This window comes from Megascapheus bottae, chromosome 16 (genome assembly GCF_031878675.1).
Source record: "Megascapheus bottae isolate mThoBot1 chromosome 16, mThoBot2.hap1, whole genome shotgun sequence".
In the NCBI taxonomy this organism is placed as follows: Eukaryota; Metazoa; Chordata; class Mammalia; order Rodentia; family Geomyidae; genus Megascapheus; species Megascapheus bottae.
The window spans coordinates 33,357,501-33,379,256 of record NC_143524.1 but is presented as its reverse complement, the minus strand read 5'-3'; the positions used below and the strand labels follow the sequence as shown (position 1 = coordinate 33,379,256).

General features: G+C 33.8%; 1 protein-coding gene across 23 annotated transcripts in view; it reads right to left on the bottom strand.

Annotated features, from left to right (window-relative positions):
- Window positions 1–21,756, bottom strand: part of Sox6 (SRY-box transcription factor 6) — a 559,138-nt gene that overhangs the window by 207,697 nt on the left and 329,685 nt on the right. For 22 of the 23 annotated variants that reach the window (XM_090348077.1, XM_090348078.1, XM_090348079.1 and 19 more), the window contains one exon: window positions 10,707–10,796. In XM_090348077.1, the coding sequence (XP_090204203.1) occupies window positions 10,707–10,796 (90 nt within the window). Of the gene's footprint in view, window positions 1–10,706; window positions 10,797–17,628; window positions 17,748–21,756 lie in introns of all 23 variants that reach the window. The other variant, XM_090348092.1, reaches the window with a different exon arrangement.

Here is a 21,756-nt window from a genome sequence, read left to right as displayed (position 1 = left end):
ATCTAAAATATAATAAATGGTTCCAACTTCCTTCTAGTGATGACAAATTATCTGTGTCTAGACAGAATACATTCTCCTCTGTTTTGCTTTGTTACTCTTACTACTTCTAAAGACTTCTCATTAAGCCAACCAATCATTGAGATAATATAAAGACATTGGTAATAATAGTTATCACTCTACTACTGTAAGAGTACATCAGAACAAAGTTGATGTCAAGAGACATTTTCATTCAAAATTCAGCATTTGTCATTTTATAGAGGGATAGGAAATTGCTACTAAGAATGAGATTAAATGTATCACCAATAAGATTGTGAGGTTATCATTCTACAACATTAGGAAAGTTTCTCTCAGTTCACTCACCTTTATTTTACTTCCAGATCCCCGGTGTTCTGAAGTCATCCTATTCTTTCTCATTCTCTGAGTCACTCTCATGAATGAATGTTTATGGCTAGTTTCAATTCTAGTTTTGTATGTGAATTCTGAACTAAAAATCATGTACATTTGGAGAATGTTAAAGATAAAGAAAGGTTCCCCCATCAGCCTAAATCCAATACACATCATTAAAGCTCCAGTATGTTTTCACTAATTCCCCACAGAGGGTCACAGATGTCCTGCTAGCTACCATTTCCTGGTAAGCAATCTGAATGGCTTCCAGGAAATTGCTAATGACCTGTATTTTACTTAAAATCTAGATGGCAATTAGTAATAGTTTTCCTTTTCCATGCTGGTTATAATGTTTATTTTCATCATAGTAATAAGGAAGGGACAAAAAAGTAAAATGATGTCTTGTTTTTGTATAATTTCAAAATATTCTTTTTGATTTGGATATGTCACAAGTGGACCAGTACATTTTTAACCTCATCATGATCGTGTAAAAATAATTTGCATCTTTTTACTACTATCCAATTTTGCCTCTGTCCTCGCTCTGGTTGATAGCTTGTCCTAAAATTAGCCTTTTAAAAATGAAATCAGTAGGGATACTTTCTAATTGCTACTTTTTACATATATGAACATTTCATGATTAAAACTTCTTATACCAGATATGATTTAAAATCTATTTTAATTATAATAATTAACTACAAAAAGAAGTTGCATATTCTTATTCATTGAATTTAAAATAGGGTAATGTGGTCAATGCAATAACAAAAAAGAATAGTTTTAGTCAATGTTATATTTACAGCCAGAGCCTGTGATTAAGCTTCCGTACATTCTTTAATGTAAACATTGATTTTACTAATTAGATTCAACTGATATTTTCCCTAACATATCGATTTCTTTTAATCCAACAGTTAACAATGATTCTAATGTATCATAGTACTTTAGACTTTAATCATATAGTAAGAATTTTTGGTAGTAGCTTTTGTTTGAGTTTTAATTAAGAAGGACCTTGTATCTCCAACCCCAAGAGGGGGTCAGTTTTAATTGCTTGTATGTATATCATACAGACTTCAAAAGAAGTAAAAAATGTTTATGAGAGTACAAAGGAAAGCTTTGAAATTTCTATATTCATGCAAAGTGACTTAATTAAAAACTATGGGTATTTCTCTGTTATGTATGTGCTTATAAAATTTGCTGCTGTGTGCATTTGTTGTCAGCAAAAGGAGTCCATAAATTCTGTAAGAATTACTCACTATTGATTACAAGAAGATCAAAAGACTATATGAAAATGGCTAAACATATTAAGGAAGAATATTAAGTTGCTACCTTAGTAATTTACTAAATGCTTGAGAGCAGTGACTTTTTTTTTTTTTTTTTTGGTGGGTCATGGGGATTGAACTCAGCCTGGGCTCTGTCCCTGAGCTCTTCAGCTCAAGGCTACCACCCTACATTCAGCCAAGTCCCACTTCCCATTTTCTACAGCTTAACTGGAGATAACAGTCTCAGGTCCTTTTGTTCGGGGGCTGACTTTGAACCTTTAATCCTCATATTTCAGCCTCCTGAGTAGTTAGGATTATAGGCGTGAGCCACCATGCCTGGTGAGAGCAGTGACTTTTTAAGAATTAGAAAAATATCTGGAGATGGGAAAAAGCCAATATTTTTTCTTATATGACTACAGTGTCTCTAGATTTTCTGTTTCTTTTGAGTCTAAGATTCTAGATTATTCTGAGGTTCTACAATTATAAATATATGTACAGGAAATACTGGCAAGCAATCTGCTTCATTGTTTTACCCAGAGCGAAGTGAGATATGAGAAATCTAAATATTGCTATAATATTGTTATTGTTTGAACTTTTTCTGATACAGCAAAACTCACTAGGTATATGAACTTTGAGGGGCCTTTTTTTTTTTCAATTGTATTTTATTGTCAGACAACTTTGAAGGTTGTTTTTTTTTTTTTTTTTTTTTGCCAGTCCTGGGCTTGAGCTCAGGGCCTGAGCACTGTCCTTGGACTTTCTCAAGGCTAGAGCTCTACCACTTGAGCCTCAGCACCACTTCTGGCTTTTTTCTATATGTGGTACCAAGGAATTGAACCCGGGTCTTCATGCATACTAGGCAAGCACTTTAACCACTAGGCCAAACTCCCGGCCCAACTTTGAAGGTTTTATAGAGTTTTAAAGTGGCACATAATTAATTAATAAGCGATTTGTTTTTAAAGTTCTCCTAGGTGAAGAAATTGTTGTAGATTCGAAGAGGAAATTTACAACAGAAAACAGCAGTCACTTTGCATTTCTACTCCTAAACACAAGCAGTCTGTAGAAAAGGAAAGGTATGGGATGAGTGATCAGAGTACTTGGATGTTGCTTAGGCTCCTACTATGAAAACAGCCACACCAAAAAAGACAGTAGCATTTAAGACTGCAATCTGTGTATACAATGCAAATTCTGAAACAGTGCTATTAGACTCACTCTGACTTTGAAAGTCAGAAAACCGGAAGTGGCTCTGTGGCTCAAGTGGTAGGATGGTAGCTTTGAGCTGAAGAGCTCAGGGACAGTAGCCAGGCCTAGAGTTCAAATCCTACAACTGACAAAAATAAAATTAACAATGATAGTAGTAATTAAGGTCTAGAACCAAACCTCTGAAGATACTCATTGAATACTATTGTAAAATAACTTTGTTTCAGTAGTTGCTTTGAAAAACCACTGTATATCATCTGTAGAATGTCACATTTAAAATAATTTGTTTCATCCTTTTTTAATAAAAAAAAAACTGCTACAGGAGAAAATACCGACAAGTGTTCCTACCTGGATGCTTAAATTTATATACTGAACTATTTCACCATAAACAGTAGAGAAAAGAACATGCTATTTTCTTATTTGTGTCATATCATATAATTTTTTTTTGCCTCTCATCATATGTGCTTGACAAACATGAGCAAAAACAGTTTGTGCTAGCATCCGACAACACTGTCTCCCTGGCACCTTGCCTTCACACCAAGCAAGAGAAGCCAGACACAGCATGGAGGCTCAAGACAATGTGGCTAAGAATCCCTTGGATAATGCACAAAGCTTAGACCCTCCAATGTGACAGAGGATGTCCCTGGTGCTCAAGACGTTGCTTAATGTGAATTAGAAATATTTCAGGGTCTTAGCTGTTCTGGAATCTTCACTCATTTGGGACTACTCAACCAAATACATGTAAATATAAATGAGTCATAAACTCAAAGCCTATTTCTGTCTAACCTCTCGTCTTCCTACCATATTTTTCCATCCCTGTTTTTCATTTCAGCATAGATCAGAGTTGTATTTTACAGAGAGAAACTGTGTTTGTTTCCTGCTTTGGTCCAATGCCTCATTTATGTAGGAAAGGGTAAATTTGGAGTCTTGTTTGTGAGTTGCAGGGAAAAGACTATTCCAGAGCTTGTCTTCCCACTATTCCACTGGGACTGCTGAGGATTCCCAGAGTTTTGAGAACTACTCTGTACTACATCACATGCTTTACAGAGTAAGTTCAAAACCTACCTACACAGCTTGAGTTGCCTTAAATGAACTTCATATAATTAATAGGCAGTAATATTAATAATAACTAACTACACAGATAATTTGCCAAACAACTATTGGTTTGATGTTTTGCTATATGGAAAAGGAAATACTTGTCTTAGTATATTCTTAATACTAACGTTAGATCTTAACACTTAATTTTGATTATTCAAACCTCATGTAGTTCCAAGCAGTATGACAAATTCCATGGGGACAGTAGACTCTTAAAAATATACCAAGAGAGCTGGGAGCTGGGGATCATAGGTGTCATCCAACCTACTCGGGCGGCTAAGATCTGAGGATCATGGTTCAAAGCCAGCCTCAGTGGGAAAATTTATGAGTCTCTTATCTCCAATTAACTGCTAAAAAGCCAAAATCTAGTAGGGCTGTGGCTCAAGTAGTAGAGATTTACCCTTGAGTGAAAAAGCAAAGATATAGTGCCCAGATAGATGTTGAATTCAACCCATACTATTGGCACACATACAAAAAATATGTATGTCTATATGTGTGTAAATATACACATGTATTGATGCAGAGATAGATAGATAGATATAAGCATATATATCACCTTGTTTGGGATATAATAATTCAGACCAAAACAAAAGTCTAAACATTTTATTCCATTTAAGTTCTTATGGAAAAAGTTACTTTTCAGTATTTGTAATAGTTTGTAACACTCTCTAAGATTGCTACTATTAAATTCCTGTCAGTTGCACCAATTATGGCATTTAAAATCTAACAAATTATCAATTTATTATATTTCTTAATTATGTAGGAATGTTAGGTTCCAATTTTATTGGCCCTTCTTTTCCTGTTAAAGGGACTTTCCCATTGGCAGTGACAAATACAGACTACCTTAAGGATGATTTGTAAACACAGAGTCCCTAGAAAACAATATAAATGAATGCTCATAAAATAATCACAATGAGGATTCTAAAAGTGTACTGATGGGACACATATAACTACTTCTAGAAACATGTTCCTATTGACAGTGCTTTTATTATTAATTTTTTAAAGTTTTGAATATTCAATCTAGGAAGCTAGAAAGTATAAAAACAGACCAAAAAAGCACGTGAAAAATAAAGGAGAAGGAGATAATAAAAATAAAAGCAAGATTAATTAATTGGCCCACTATAAAGCAGCAAAAAAAAATACATAAACCAAGAACTGGGGGTGGTAAAAAAATATGAAAAACTAAAAGTAAAATGTAAAGCAGCAAATAACTATTAATTAAAACAGTTGATTTAACATTACACATAAAATCAACTAACATATTTCAAAATCTTAGAAACAGATATTTTTCTAGAAAAAAATATTTTATGGTCGGGCCAGGAGTTTGGCCTAGTGGTAGAGTGCTTGCCTAGCAAGCAGGAAGATCCAGGTTTGATTCCTCAGTACTACATACATAGAAAAAACGCCAGAAATGGTGCTGTGACTGCAGTGATAGAGCTCTAGCCTTGAGAAAGTCCAAGGACAGTGGTCAGGTCCTGAACTAAAGCTCCAGGACTGACAAAAAAAAATATTTATGGCAAAACCAAGTTATAAAGAAATATAGTATATAAGAAACAAAAAACAAACAAATTTCAAAGAAAATTCCAAGCCTAGGTGTTTTTATTTTACATTGCCTAGGAAAGGAGGAAAAGTTACCCAATTCCAGCAAAACTTTGGAACTAAAAATTAACAAAGATAGTAAAAATAAAGAAATAAAGAAAAACATAAAATAATCCTGTTTTATTGCAAACACAAAAAAATAACTATGAACAAATTAAACTATACAGTACATTAATTATAATAATAATAGACTAATCAATAGAATCTCATCATTCTATGTAATGATGAGAAATAATGTTTTATATCCTTGTTTGTTTTCATTTATTTACTTTACATAGAATATATGCAATGTGCCTAATAACTTTTATGGAATCTATTTTAAGGAGACAACTTCAATAAAAATGGAATTCTTTTCTAGCATAAATACGATGCTACTTCAAATCAAAGGAGATACAAAATACTTAATGATCAGTACAAAAATATGTTGGTGGGAGTGCAAACTTGTTCAACCACTATGGAAAGCAGTATGGTGATTCCTCAAAAGATTAAACATAGGGCTCCCCTATGACCAAGCAATTCCACTCCTTGGCATTTACCCAAATGTCCAGAAACAAAGACATACTAAATCCACCAGCACAACAATGTTCATTGCAGCACTATTTACCATAGCAAAGATATGGAACCAACCTAGATGTCCCTCAGTTGATGAGTGGATCTACAAGATGTGGTATTTATACACAATGGAATTCTATGCTGCTGTCAGAAAAAATGGCATTGCCATATTAAGTGAAGTAAGCCAGACTCAAAGGAACTTAGGCTCAATGGTTTCCCTCATTTGTCATAATCAGTAGAAACCTTGGGCTCTCCTAGCAGAGATTTGCAATAGAGCAAAATCTTGATACAAAAGGCCATATAGTAGGACACTAAATGAAAGGATCTCTAGGATATAGAAACATAAGCCACATAATGAATGAATGTTGTTCTTAAGGTACTATGTTATCTCTCATCTCTTTTGCTGTCCCTTGGTTATCTCACATTGTTACAGTATCTCACTTTGTTACCTGATATATCGGATATATTTGTATTTGGTTATTTGAAATTTGATAGGGAAGGGGGGAAAACAAGATGAGGGGTGGGGGTTGGGGGGGAGGGGACCAAGACATGTGAAAGGGTATCAATGTATGTGAATTAATGCACCATCTATCTGGCAAATATAATGTAACCCTTCTATTAATTACAATAAAAATATATGAAAAATTTATTTGGTTAATTGCTTGGGAAAAATTAAGTTATCCCTCAACATTAGTTTAGAAGGACTAAAATGTTAAATACTTTAAAGATAGCCCACTAATTGGAAGAAAGTATGGAAAAGTACTATCTAATCTCAGAGATGAAGAAGTCCATCTAAGCAAACTCCTTACAGATGGAAATATTTTAAAGCGGATGGAAAGATTGACAACAGAATTATAAAACCAAGCAAATGATGAAATTCAACATAATTAAGAGTTTAATAATATTAAAATATATATTGAGCATTGCTACAAACCAGTAAAAACTAGGTACATCATTTAAAGGAAAAATGACCAACCTTAATGTTGAATAAAAGACTGAGTTAAATTATGGAAAGCTTTACTTTATGCCATGTTTTCTGCAGAAACAATCATTGAAGAGTAGGAGGCAGTAGGTGTGGCTCAGAGATAGAATACTTGCCTTGCATGTTCAAGGCCTTGGGTTCAATCTGCAGGGAAATCTATAGCATATCATTAAGTGGAAAGAAAAAAATGGAAAAAGAATAGGGTAAAGGGATGATACTAATTTTATGAGAAGATTTTAACCTATGTAATTGTATGGTAAAATATGGATACAAAACATAAATGCGATTTTTCTGTTTACTTTACAAATAAATGTACATGTTTTTTAATGTGGCAAAAGTGAAGACCATTTAAAAACACAATGCAATATTAAAATGTTGAAATACCTTAAGTGAACAGATTAGTTTAAATTTCAGAATGATAGTAATTTTAAGTAGGTAATTAGACTTATCTATTCATACAGAGTGAAACCAAAGGAGGATATTTTTTTTTGCCAGTCTTGGGGCTTGAACTCAGGGCCTGGCCACTGTCCTTGGGCTTTTTCAAGGCTAGAGCCACAGCACCACTTCCGGCTTTTTTTTTTAATGTACATGGTACATATACATAATTGAACCTGGGTCTTCGTGCATGCTAGGCAAGCACTCTACCTCTAGGACAAACTCCAGCTCCCAAAGGAGGATATGCTTAAAGGAGGATCACAAAGTCACAATAGCTATGTGCATCATATAAAATAATATTTGTTAAAATGAACTCCAGGAAATAGACACAAAGGATTTTTTTTTCCTTTGCAACTGTTTTTTTGTTTTCTTTTCCTGTCTTGTTCATTTGTTTATCATTTTGGGGGAGAGTAAAGAGAAGTCACAAATATGGTAGGCCAAAGCGCAGACAAAGGCAGCAGCGGCACTCACTAGACACCATGTTGAATATGAACTATAGAACTTTTGGGTGGGGATGGGAAAGAAAAACCAGAAGAGAGTGAGGGAAGGGGTGACATTGTTGAAAAAGAAGTATACTCTTTATCTGACTTATATAACTGTAATCCCACTGTATATCGCCTTTACAATAGCCATAAATAAAAATAAATAAATAATAACTAAAAATAATTGGGAGGCCGGGAGTTTGGCCTAGTGTAGAGTGCTTGCCTAGCATGAACAAAGACCCTCGGTACCACACACATTTAAAAAAAAATCCAGAAGTAGTGCTGAGGCGCAGGTGGTACAGCTCTAGCCTTGAGAAAGTCCAAGGACAGTGCTCAGGCCCTGAGCTCAAGCCCAGGATTAGAAAATAAATAAATAAATAAATAAATAAATAGCTAGATAGCTACATAGATAGATAAAAATAAAATAAATAAAATAATTGCTCTTATCACATTTAAAATGAAAATGTTTTACAATGGTTAAATAAAAACTATTTGCCAGGGCCAGGAATGTGGCTTAGTGGTAGAATGGCCTCCTATCATGCATGAAGCCTTGGGTCCAACCCTTCATTACCACATACACAGAAAAAGCCAGAAGTGGTGTTGTGGCTCAAAGTGTAGAGCACTAGCCTAGAGAAAGCCCAAGGTCAATGACCAGGCCCTGAGTTCAGGCTCCAGGACTGGCAAGAAGTAAACAAACAAACAATAACAACAAAAACAGCTATTTGCCTACTATTTCAGTTAAGTTTTTCCTTGGTATAGTTCAATATAATATACATGATAACAAAGTATTAAAATGGAAGAGACAAAAGTATAGAATGTTAGCATGTGAAATTCAATATGAATGTTATTTTTTATGTACACTAAAGTCAGAAGAACACACAAATAATAAGCATACCACATAAAGAACCCAGGGTCAGGGGAGCATAATTGTGGAAATTACTTTATGCATTTTGAGCATATAAGATTTATATATTTGTATGAACTTAAAATTCATAATTAAAATTAAATATAAAAAAGATGAAATACATATGGAGAAATATACCCTGAGGTATAAAAACTCGATGTTGAGCTATAAGATAATAAAATGTTAGCTCTACATTACTAAGAGAAAGCAAGCCCCCTATCATTCCTGCTGGCAAAAGCTTGCCTTTGCATAAACCATTTTTGTTCTCTGTAATAAAACCAGTGACTTTGGAAAGGGAGAAAAACACAGAATGACGTGCAAAGTAGCACACACCATGTTATTGCAGCTGGATAGAGAATATGTCACTAATGACTTTCTTTCTACCCGTCAGTTACAAGTTGAGTTTTTTTTTTTTCAAAAATAGCAAATGGCCTTTATGAGTACAAAAGAGAAGCATTGAAATTCTAAGTAATATTCAATTTTCACTTGATTTTGACACTCTACTAGTTAATGTAATGAATTATTGATTATTCATCAGCAAAGGGATAACTTTCTTTTCTCTTTGTGTGAGTTAAACATACCCTGAATATTACACAATTTTCTGCAGTAAATGCAAAGTAACAATATCATAAGATACTTATTGCCAAATTGTAACTTCACTGAGATATTGTTATTCACAATCAGTAAGAAGATTCACCTAAATGGTTTGATAATTTCAGAAGGCTAACGTAACTAAATTCTCAAATTATTAGAGTAAATAAGAGTACTGATTGATAGAACAAATGAATGGTTATAAGCTTCAGTCTTTATTCAGAAAGTAGGAGCATAGTACTTTGTCTCCATGAATGAGGCAACAAATAAGAGTTTGAATACTTAAGATGCATAGATTTTTACTTACTGGTTATCTTAATTGTGAAATAGATTGTCCACTTCTTAACATGTAGACAAATGTAGGCTACAGATATGGCTCAATAGTGATTGCCCAGCCCTTACTTCGTTCAGTCTCACAAAACTAATTAAGTAATTGATTAATTTAAAAATGTAAAGAGGTTCTCTGAGGCAGAGATTATAAAATTCTAAGTTCTAGTAAATCAGTTTAAGATTAATCAATCTCTGATTTTACAGACATAGTAATACCATAACCAGTACATCATATATTTCTGTCACCCACGAATACCTTCTTAAGCATCAAGCATGTAGTACTAAGAACTTTTATATTTATTAAGTCTCTTAAATAAGCCTATGAACTAAGTACTATTATATTCACTTAGTGATGAGAGCTATAAAATACAGAAAAATTTAGTTTGCTACTTATACAGTAAGTGACAGGGCCAAAATGTGAACTGAGGCAAGCAAGGAAGGCTCAAAATTTACCTATAAATTATCACATACAGTATATCCCATAAACTTTTTAAAAGGCATGATGGGTAATCTCTTTGATCAAAAGAAATTCAAATTGTTATGGTATTCATTATTCATTCTTTATGGTAAGCTATTATAAATCATTATTATTAAAGGAAAACTATGAATATCTTTAAATTGATGTACATATGATGACATATTTTTCTTTGTCATACCTTGGGTCAAGTAAATTCATGAGGTAATATATCATATCATATATACTATAATCATATATTTATGGAATGGTAATGAGAAAGGATAGAAATTTCTTTTTGTAAACATTAAAATGAGTTAAGTTTAAGGACATGCTATACATTTATCCTCTCATATTTAACCAAGGGTTAGAAGAATTTAGTGGTATGTATAGATCAATAAATATATAATCATATAAAATAATATATGTGATATTCTTTATATTGTACCTTTAATGTCTCCAAGAAGTTCACTGGTATTTAATCTTTCCATTTTTTCCTTCCAATCTTTTGAGAGTAGTTTTTCCATGCAGGAGGAATCTGTTAAAATACAAAGGTAAGTATTACAATATGTGAGTATTATATATTCGGAAAATGAGATTATGGAGAAATTCTCTCTTTTAAAAATGTATTGAGGGTGCTGGGAGGTTGACCTAGTGGTAGAGTGCTTGCCTAGCATGCATGAAGGCCCAGGTTTGATTCCTTGGTACCAGATACATAGAAAAAAGCTGGAAGTAGTGCTGAGGCTAAAGTGGTAGAGCTCTAGCCTTGAGAAAATCCAAGGACAGTGCTCAGGCCCTGAGCTCAAGACAAGGACTGGCAAAAAAAAAAAAAAAAAAAAAAAAAAAAAAAAGAAATGAAATGCATAGTGGATGAATAAATGGGGAGAGATGAATGCAATCAAGAATTCATTGCATATACCACAAAATGAAAACAAGGAAAGGTTGGACAGAAGGGATATGAGGATGTTGAAGGAGTGACATTGATCAAGATACATTCTATTCATAAACTGCATTCATAAAATGGCGCCTGCACTGTGCAACCACTTAAAGATAACTTAAAAAAAATCTTCAAAAATGTGTAGAGCAGTTTCTGTTGCTGTGGTTTTGGTATATAAACAACTTCATTACTCCATTATAAAATACAACTGAGTTTATTTTCCCAGAAAATAATTTAAATTACTGCACAGGGTACAAAGGGTAATGCTCAATAGTTTTTTCATAGTATTGCAACCCATCAATATGTAAGCAGCATTTATCATTTCTTAGGCTGAAGGCACAGAAAATAGGCCTCTTTCCTATCTGAAGTTCAGATTGCATTCCTTTTAATTCAGATCAGTTTTTAAATCCAAGCAAAATGTGAATAGAATCATTGCAGATCTTGCCAATCAACCTGCTACTACTTACTCTTTTTGTCCTTAAAGAGAATTCTAACTTTTGTAAAATACTTATTTAGATCAAAACAAACATTTAAAAAATTAAGATGTCCTTTCCCCTAGTAGTGGAAACTGCCACAACTTTTATACAAAATGTAACACATAATTTTATTAAATAAATATTTATTTTAAAATATACACCACACTGCATTGCTAAAAAACCATATTACCTTACAGGGAGTAATTAAATTTGTTTCTATAAATACTCATAAAGGTTACAGAAATCTACACATTAGAATGTTCTAATAATTATCAATATATACTCTATGAGTTATTTTTCTCTCCCCTCATATGGATTTGCAACAAGGGCTACTGCTTGCAACTATTTGCTTGTATATTTTTAAGTCTCAAATGTAAGAATCCACATTCTCAAAAGGTAATGCAGATTTAAATCCTAACTGTTAAGCATCCTCCTCTTAAACTTTCACATTCCAAGTGTCTAAATTCTGGTAGCTTTCTTTCAAAATTATATGTAAAGCAGTTACTCCAAATCCAAAGCCTTCCCACTGTCAACAACTCTCTCTCTTCAGCCTCCCCTCTCCCTTTTTATTTCTCCACTTTCTAAATCCTACTTGAGTTTTTCAGACTGACAGTCAGGTCAAGATGGCTCTAAAGGGCTTTCAAAGCCACATAAGCTTTAGAAATGAGAAAAGCATTGCATAGTGAAAAACAGTGACATGATTGATCAAGGAATGGATCCTGTGCAGATCTGGGACATGAAATGGCTGGTGAGGAACTACTATAGTAGGTGACTATCAGAGAAACAGGAATACTTTGAAAATATGAAGTCTCATACAATGGAAGCTTTCTGCCTCTTCCCTAACTTCTTTCTTCCTTCTCTCCTTTCTTGCCTCCCTGTCTTCCTTGGGTCTTCCATTTTTTCCTGCTCATTCCTTAGGCTTTCACAAGTGATCGTTTGTGCCTCAAAATCAGATTCTGAGTCATCTTCTAGTAGGACTACATGCCTATTCATATGTTCATTGCATTTAATTGTCAAAATAGTCTCCTGACATTTTATTTCAAATGAGGCATGTATTTTGTTCTATACCTATATTGTTTTGATAATAAAATCAGAAAAAAAGAGAAAACTATGCATAAGTGTTGAGTCAAAAACTATTCAAACATATGTCTATAAGAGATTACATTTTTCCTCAACTCAGGTTTGAATTTCTGAGGAACATTAACTAACTTTAGATTTTGAATGAGGAAAAAAGTTAAATCTTTCATATGTTATCTAATTTTGTTCCTTTGCTTTTTAACTTTTCATACATTCATTGTGTTTAAATTGATGTTTAGTGACTCAAATGCAAAGTACAAATTTCTTAAGTTTTGAGTTGACAACATGTTCTAATAGTCAAAGATATTGATAATATTCACAAAATCAGAACAAGTATATATATATATATGTATATGTTTATATATATGCCAGATACATAGTAGATGTAAAACAGAACAAAATATAACTGTTATTTCTATAAATAAACTTGAAATCTTCCAATGCTCTAAGAAAAAAATGCTAAAACTTCATGGGAAAAAACATAACTGGATGGACATCAGGAACACAAACTTCAAGTATAAATCAAACCATGCAGACAAAGCTTTACATAAAAGCTACTCGATAATAAAAAAAGATAACAACTTCAAAGCACATTATATTCTATTAAAGAATTAATCCTACTGTAATGCTGAGTTAATCTAGAAAAAAATTGAGAGGGAAAAGAAGTATCTCTGCTCTAGGGTCATGATGAAAATATTTAGTAACAACTACTGATTGAGTTTATGTACAGGACAATAAAAGTCATTATATGCTACCTAATCAACATTTAATATTAATTCTAGGAGACTTAAGAATACTTAAGTCTGTAAGAAAACCCCTTGAAAACCTCCCACCTTTCTTCCCTGATTATCTGATTGCCAAATCTCTAAGGACACAACGAGATTGGTGCTGAGCACTCTCCGTGCTGTAATATCAAGCAAGTAACAAAGAAAAGAGACAAGATAAAGCAGTTTGTTAAAAGGACTGGATAGGCCCCAAGGACAGTTTTTGACTGAAAATGAGGAACTGTGTAATAACACAAAGTTAAAATGGAACTTTTATTTTCAAATATCCTACTCATTAAGAAACAGACCAATTTACACTAATGTTAAGATAAGGGTACAAATTAAAAGTAAAGACTCATCTCCCTCTGCTATATCCTTCGGCTATGTGAAAAGAACTTTTAGATAGGCTTTGCCTTATTGCAATCTAATACAACTTCAGAAAACAATTGATAAAAATAAATAAAGTCCACATTTGGAAAGAAACGACAGTGGGGGAGAGGGCATACAGAAAGGAGGAAAGTGAGAAAATGCAGTAAAGATATTATAAAAAATTATATAACTTGAGGGTAGGGATGGGAGGGAGGAAACAACGGAAGGGGTGTAATTGTGCATTGTATTCTTAGAGTGTAATTGTGCATTGTATTCTTAGACTGATATGGAATTATAACCTATGTATAACTATTCAACAAAATAATTAACTAAAATAAATACATAAGAAGATTAGGTTTTCATGTATAGACAGATTACAATGAAACAGTGGCTTTAACATAGAAGAATATGACTCAAAATTTTAAAAAAAGAAAGAAATGTCCCCCAATAATTTTGGATTCTTACACACATATATGTTTTATTTAGTTAATGTGAAAACAAGTTATACAACTATGGGTAGTTCATAACCTTACAACAACGAAACAATATATAGTAAAATTTAATATTTAAGTTTAATCATTCAAAGGTTAATGACTGAGTTGTTTTCATTTGGAAAACAAGGAATGCTTTTTGGAATTAAAAAGAAACACAAAATCATAGCATAAAAATATCACCAACATATGCACACATAAAAATAAATATAAGTTATAATGTTTCCATATAAATTCAGCATTCATTAAAATGCCACAACTTTCAAATACAGGACTTTAAACTCATTTTGCCAAATTTCTTAATAAGTAATGATGATTTTTTCATTTATTTTTATTGTAATTAAGAGAAGGGTTACATTATATTCACCAGATAAAAAGTGTATTATTTCACAAACATTGATATCCTTTCTCATCATGTCTTGGTTCCCATTTCCCTCCACCCCCCCACGCCCCTCATCTTGTTTTCCCTCCTTCCCTATCTGATTTCAAATAAGCATATTCACAATATATCAGATAACAAGGTAAAATATTGTAATAATATGAGATAACCAAGGGATAGCAAAAGAGATGAGAGATAACATAGTACATTAAGGACAACAATCACTCATTATATGGCTTTGGTTTCTATATCCTGGAGGTCCTTTCATTTAGTGTCATCCTATATGGCCTTATGTATCTAGGTTTTGCTCTATTATAAATCTCTGCTAGAAGAGCCCAAAGTTTCTACTGATTATGACAAATGAGGGAAACCATTGAGCCTTTGTTCCTTTTAGTCTGACTTACTTCACTTAATATGATTTTTTCTAAGTCTTTCCAGTAATGATGATTTTTAAATGACTGAAATTCTAAAATTAGACTTTTTCTTCTATAGTTAAAGTGAAGATATAAAGTTTGGATATATTACAAGTTAATTTTGTGTTGCACAGTTCTTGGGGAGTTTTTCCTTGCATATTTAAGTTTCTTTCTCTTAAACTCTTGCTAACAAAGTAAAGATACAATATTTTTAAAAATTCCTCTGCAAAATAGATTGCAGGCTTCTGCTTACTAAGTACTTAGGTTTCAGGATAGGTAAGTCAAGAAAGCTTTATTATGGCTTAGCAATTTTATTTAATGGTATAAGAGAAATTTAAAGTGCAAGTGTATTTATTTCCTAATCTGTATGACAATATTTTAGGAATACATTTAAATTACTCCAAAGTAAACAAAACTTTATTAGTATTAACTTGTATTCTGCACAAAGTAAAGATATTTTACACAGATAAAATATGCCAAATAAATTAAGTGAACCATTAAAATTAGTATAGGGAAGAGGAAAGAGTAATTGAAAAAACTGTATTGTACATGAAAACAATTTACCTTTCAGTATCTATTTATCATTCTTTTACTGCGATGTGATACATAAAGTCCGAAATTCTAAAATATTAGAAACATCACATAAGAAATTGTTTTCAAATATTTTAGTGAAAAAAAACAATGACCAGAGCCCTGTATGCAGACTTCTTTTTACCTCATTAATCTTTAAGACAATAGTCAAGCCATATCTTTTTAAATTTTTTACCATAGGAATCATAAATTTCAGATGGAATAAATTTTCTGTGTATTCATGAACAATGTTAACTTATCAAAGTACCCATTGCTTTGGTTTGCAACTAAATCTGACGTTATATATTTATCTCTCTACTGATCATCCACCCACAGTTTTCATTAGGGGACAGAGAGATGCACATGCCAGTTACTGTACATTTCTCCACAGTAGCAAGAGCTCCACAATACAGTGGGATAAAATTGGAGCTTGGAGAGCTTGAAGAGCACTCTTAAATTTTAATTAAAACCCTCCAAGCTCACTAAAAATAATTAGACACTGAAATGTGCCAGTTTTATTTTGAAGTCACTGTAACATTCAAAGCATGCTCCCTGATGATTGTCCTCTCTCTCTCTCTCTCTCTCTCTCTCTCTCTCTCTCTCTCTCTCTCTCTCTCTCTCTCTCTCTCTCTCTCTCTCAATCTCCTTTGCTCCCTCCCTCTCTGCCTCCTTTCCACTTTCCCTCCCTCCCTCACTTAATCCTTCCCTCCTCTTCACAATGAAACAACTGATTTTCCAAATAAGAACAAGGGGGTATAAATAGTGACTGTTTTCAAGCCTGCTCTTCATGCTGGGAGCTGACAGAAAAAACAAGAGAATGGTTTTTTAGACTGCACCAAATAAACCTAAAATAATGTTCCTAAGCAGGCATCCAAATCATTAATAAACTAGATAAAATTCGATCAGTCTGCAGAGAACACTATACGTTATATCACTTACTGATCTTTTATGATCCTAAAGTCAAACCTTTAACCTCTTAAATGTTTTTGCTATCTTAAAATATCTCATACAATGCTATAGCCCATCCTATTTTTAGGCAAGCAGCAAGAGAAAGCATGCCTTTCCCATACAGCACGGCAATGATATAAACATCAACACAGATGCTCTGCCAGGAAGAACTGGACTTCTCAAGCACTTGATCATTAAGGAATGCACCAACTGTTTTGGATAATCTCGTGCCAGCTCCCCTTTTGCTCCACACTCCCCTCTGGGAGTGGCCAATCTTGTCCTAGTCCTAATTTTTCATTTTACTCCTCCATAGCACCCCCATCTCCAAAAAGATGAGAAATGGCATTTATGCCTAGCAATGAAAAAAGCAGGCTCACTTCCCCAAACAGACCAAAACTTTAAAACAATTAACCCTCCCCTCTTCTTTCAGATAAATTACTAAGTATAAAATGCAATCTGTTTCCTTTGTTTACTCAATATGAACAATTTGTAAATGACTCAAGGATAAAATTCAGAAAATGTTGTGCTAAATTAGAACCATTATAAACATGCTAATGACTCAATGCTCGAGTAAAACATGCATGATCGGTATGAAGAAATAGATTTAGTTCCTGTAAAATTCTGTTGTGTTGCCTTAAAATGATTTGGTCATTGAATCACACACATTCCTTCCAGGAAAAAAATGTTAATTCCACAACCACTTTACTAAACAATATGCTGTGAGTGACTCTGTGTGTGTGTGTGTGTGTGTGTGTGTGTGTGTGTGTGTGTGTGTGTGTTGGGCAGGGGAGGGACATTGAGAGGTATTATAAATATTAGAATTGTGAGATGGAAGATTCTGCCATGTTCATAAAGAAAAAGCTCCACATTTGAAATCTGTCAAAAATGTACATAAAGACATCAACATGTTAGGTGAAATATTTTTTTCAGTACTATCTTTACCTACCAAACACTTCCATAGGCATTCCTAACAACTGGTACTTGATGTAGTCTCAGAAGTCATGTTATTCTATGTGCACAGTGAAAAGGTGTCTCTTCCATCTGCTTTCTTAGGTTTCCTAGCTCCTAAAACATTAACAGAGGAATCGTGCAAAACTAAATTCTTTTCACATAAGCACCAAAGCACAACTGCGACCAATGACAAGACATAAAAGAAGGAAAACATACAGAGGAAATTCAGTTGGTTGTAGCCTATGCTACTGAAGCTGCAATACATTTTAATGATTATTAAGAGCAACACTATCATTTCAGACATGAGGAAAACAGAGTCAAGATAAGAACACTAGCAATGACGATATAGCTTAGTGCTTGCCTAATAAATGCAAAGCCCTAGATTCAAGTCCAAGGAAGGAAGGAAGGAAGAAAGAAAAGAAGGAAGGAAGGAAGGAAGGAAGGAAGGAAGGAAGGAAGGAAGGAAGGAAGGGAGGGAGGGAGGGAGGGAGGGAGGGAGGGAGGGACGGAGGGAGGGAGGGAGGGAGGGAGGGAGGAAGGGAAGGAAGGAGAAAGGGAAGGGGGAAGGAAGGAAAGAAGGAAAAAAGGAATGGTGGGAAGGTGAGGAGGGGAGGAGAAAGGAAATCCCAGCCTTGGTAAGGAAGGACAGTAAATGAGGAAGTTGACAGCTTTGAAGACATTAAAAAGTTATATGACAGAGCCCTGACTGAAGCTCAATGCTTGCTTTACAGAGCTGGGTGATTTAATCACTATTTAAATATCAGTTTTATAGTCTCTACAATGTAGTATCCAATAGTGCGAAATGGATAATTTTATAATGATTATTTCTTGCTTCAGACATGAAATCAAACACTCTAACTCACTGAAGAGAGGTGCTAAAAATTCAAACTATTACAATCAAATTCAATTATGTTCAACAAAAAATATGCACACATATGTACACACACACACACACACACACAATCATGGCTTGCCTTCCTGTTCATCCTCTTTCCTTTTTCTTTTATCTTACTTGAATTTTTAAATCAAAAGATTTCTTTTCCTGAATATCAACAATTAACGAAAAATATATTTATTTATTTTTGGTCAGTTCTGAGGCTTGAACTCTGAGTCTGAGTGCTGTCTCTGAGTGTTTCAGCTAAAGGCTAGCCCTCTATCATTTGAGGCACAGGGCCACTTCCAGTTTTCTGTTGGATAATTGGAGATAAAGAGTCTCATGGACTTTCCTGCCTGGGCTAGCTTTGAATGGTGATCCTCAGATCTCAGCCTCCTGAGTAGCTTGAATGACAGGATATTCTTAATGCCATTGGAAGCTGGGTGCCCTGTGATCCACAGGATCCACGTTGGAAGCCAACCTAGACAAAAAAGTTTTGAGATTCCACATCCAAAACCAAAAACCAAGCTAGAGCTATGACATAACTGATGGAGCAGTAGCCAAATAAGCATGAAGTTAAATCTGTCTTTCCAAGACAGATTTAACTTTCATATATATGAAGTGTATATTCAGCCTGAAGCTTTGGGTTTTCCTAAATCATTGCCTGGAACACCTTCAGATAAACCATACTTTCAATGGAATAAAAGTATCTCACTATTGCTGTCCATACTGCTAAAATAGAATTCTTCTGCACATCTTTGTACCACATTTTCTGCTCCTGCTGTTGGGATCTACAGCTACTTATTATGTTTTTATTTTCCCAAATAAATATTTAATTGCTTTAAAAATATTAGACTGTGCAAAGGATAAGTAAAAATAATTACTGTATGTCTATTGTGTCTTCTTTGTGGAAATATTTCTGTCACTTTAGCCTTGATTGAATTGTCAAGTACAGCTTGTTGCTTATTTTCTATAGCTACTTCCAGCCACCCAAGGAGGAATTTGACCCATGGGAATACCCTGATGGGACTACCTAGAAAGTTCCATCATCTGCATGTGGACATAAAATTGTCAGGACCAGCCATTTGGCACATAGAGAAAGACAGAAAACCTACCTGCTGTAAGAATAAATAAAAATAAAAATGCAGAGAAAAGTGGAGATGATCTTTACATTTTAACAAATTCGGAACTTTTCAGTAGTTACTTCTTCAAAAATGTTTAAATGGGGCTAGGAGTATAGCCTAGTAGTAGAATGCTCACATTAGAATGCATGACCTGGGTTCAATTCCTAGCTATCACATACACAGAAAAAGCCAGAAATGGTGCTGTGGCTCAAGTGGTAGAGCTCTAGCCTTGAGAAAGCCCAAGGATAGTGCCCAGGCCCTGAGTTCAAGGCCCAGAACTGGCAAAAAATTATATATAAATATATATATATATGTAGTTGATCAACATTCTTTGACCACACTGTTTGCATTAGGAGGCTAATTCCAGTATTAGTTAGTCCTTTATACTCAAAAACAGAAGTAGAGTTTTAATTTTTACATAATATTGTCTCAAAAATAAGGAAAATTTTAAATGAAATTTAATAATGGGGCAATGAAGACATTAATGCTAAAACATTAAAATATAGACTTCATGCTAAAATTTAGATAAAGCAGAAAATTTTCTGTAAGCTACATAAACAAAAATAGAAAAATTATATTGTATCTAATAAAACTGAATTTATAACTTAAAACTTTCTCATTGAAGTAATGCCAGGCCCCAACAGTTATAATTGTGAATTTTTCCAAACATTCAAGAAGAATTGATATCACTCTTGAAACAAACTCCTACAGACAATAAAAACAAAGGAAACATTACTGAACTCCCGTTATAAAACCAGTACAACCTGATAAAAAGCACTCCCAAAATAATTATTAGCCAATTTCTATCCTAAACATAGGTTAAAAAACCCACAATATTAGGGCCAGGAGTTTGGCCTACTGGTAGAGTGCTTGCCTGCCCATGCACAAAGACCTGAGTTTGATTCCTCAGTACCACATACAGAGAAAAAAAATGCCAGAAGTGATACTGAGGCTCAAGTGGTAGAGCTCTAGCCCTGAGAAAACCCAAGAACAAAGCTCAGGCCCTGAGCCCAAGCCCAGGATTGGCCAAAACACACACACACACACACACATACACACACACACACACACACACACACACACACACACACTAATAAAGAAGAAAAAAACAATAAAATACCACCAATTATAACAATACAGAAAAAGGAGTGAGAGACCTGTTTCGATAACACAAAGCTCCTTAAACATTCAAGTACCAATCAATGCAACATGCCTTATCACAGAAAAGGTGAAAAACCATATGGTGATTGCATTAGATATACATAAAGCACTTGTTATTCAATACCCATTAATGATTTTTAAAAGTAAAGAACTTGACAATCTAAGAACATGAGGGTACTCCTAGCAAATATATTTATTAATGATAAAACACTGAACGTTTTTCTCTGAGTTCTAGAACATGATAAAAATGTGTATCTTCCCTTCTACTCAATATTATCCTGGCAATACTAGACAGAGTATCAGAGAGTTTGAAGAAACTGAAGAAGCATGAGAACCAGGAAGCTAGAATTTTGGAAACATTAAACTAGGATTTTTTTAAGTATGCTTTGGGTTTTAATGGAAAAAGTAAACGACATGTAGAAATAGAGAACTCAATAAACACATACTAATAAGAAATCAAAGAGAAATGCTAGAAATCCAAAACATTGTAACAGACATGAAGAATGCCTTTGATGCCTTATTAGTAGACTAGACATGGAAAGAATCTGAGCTTCAGGATATATTGACAAAAAAAAGTTATCTCCAAAACTGAAAAGTAAGGGGGGAAAACAAAAAAAAAACCCTAAAGTATCTAAACAATAAATATGATATTCTGGAATTAATGTCAGATATCACACCACAGATATAAGAGATGCAGAAAATGCCATGCTTTATAAATGTCAATAAAAATACACCTAAGTAGGACATTTTCAAATACCATAAAATTAGAGATGAGAAAAGCCTTTTTAAAAAGCCAGAAGAGCTAAGTGTGTCTATAACCCTAGCCACTCAGGAGGCTGAGATCTGAGAATTGTGGTTGAAAGCCAAAAAAGTCCATGAGACTTTTATCTTCTTCCACCATAAAACTAGAAACGATGCTATGGATCAAAGTGGTAGAGTACTAAGCTTGAGGGAAAAAGCCTAG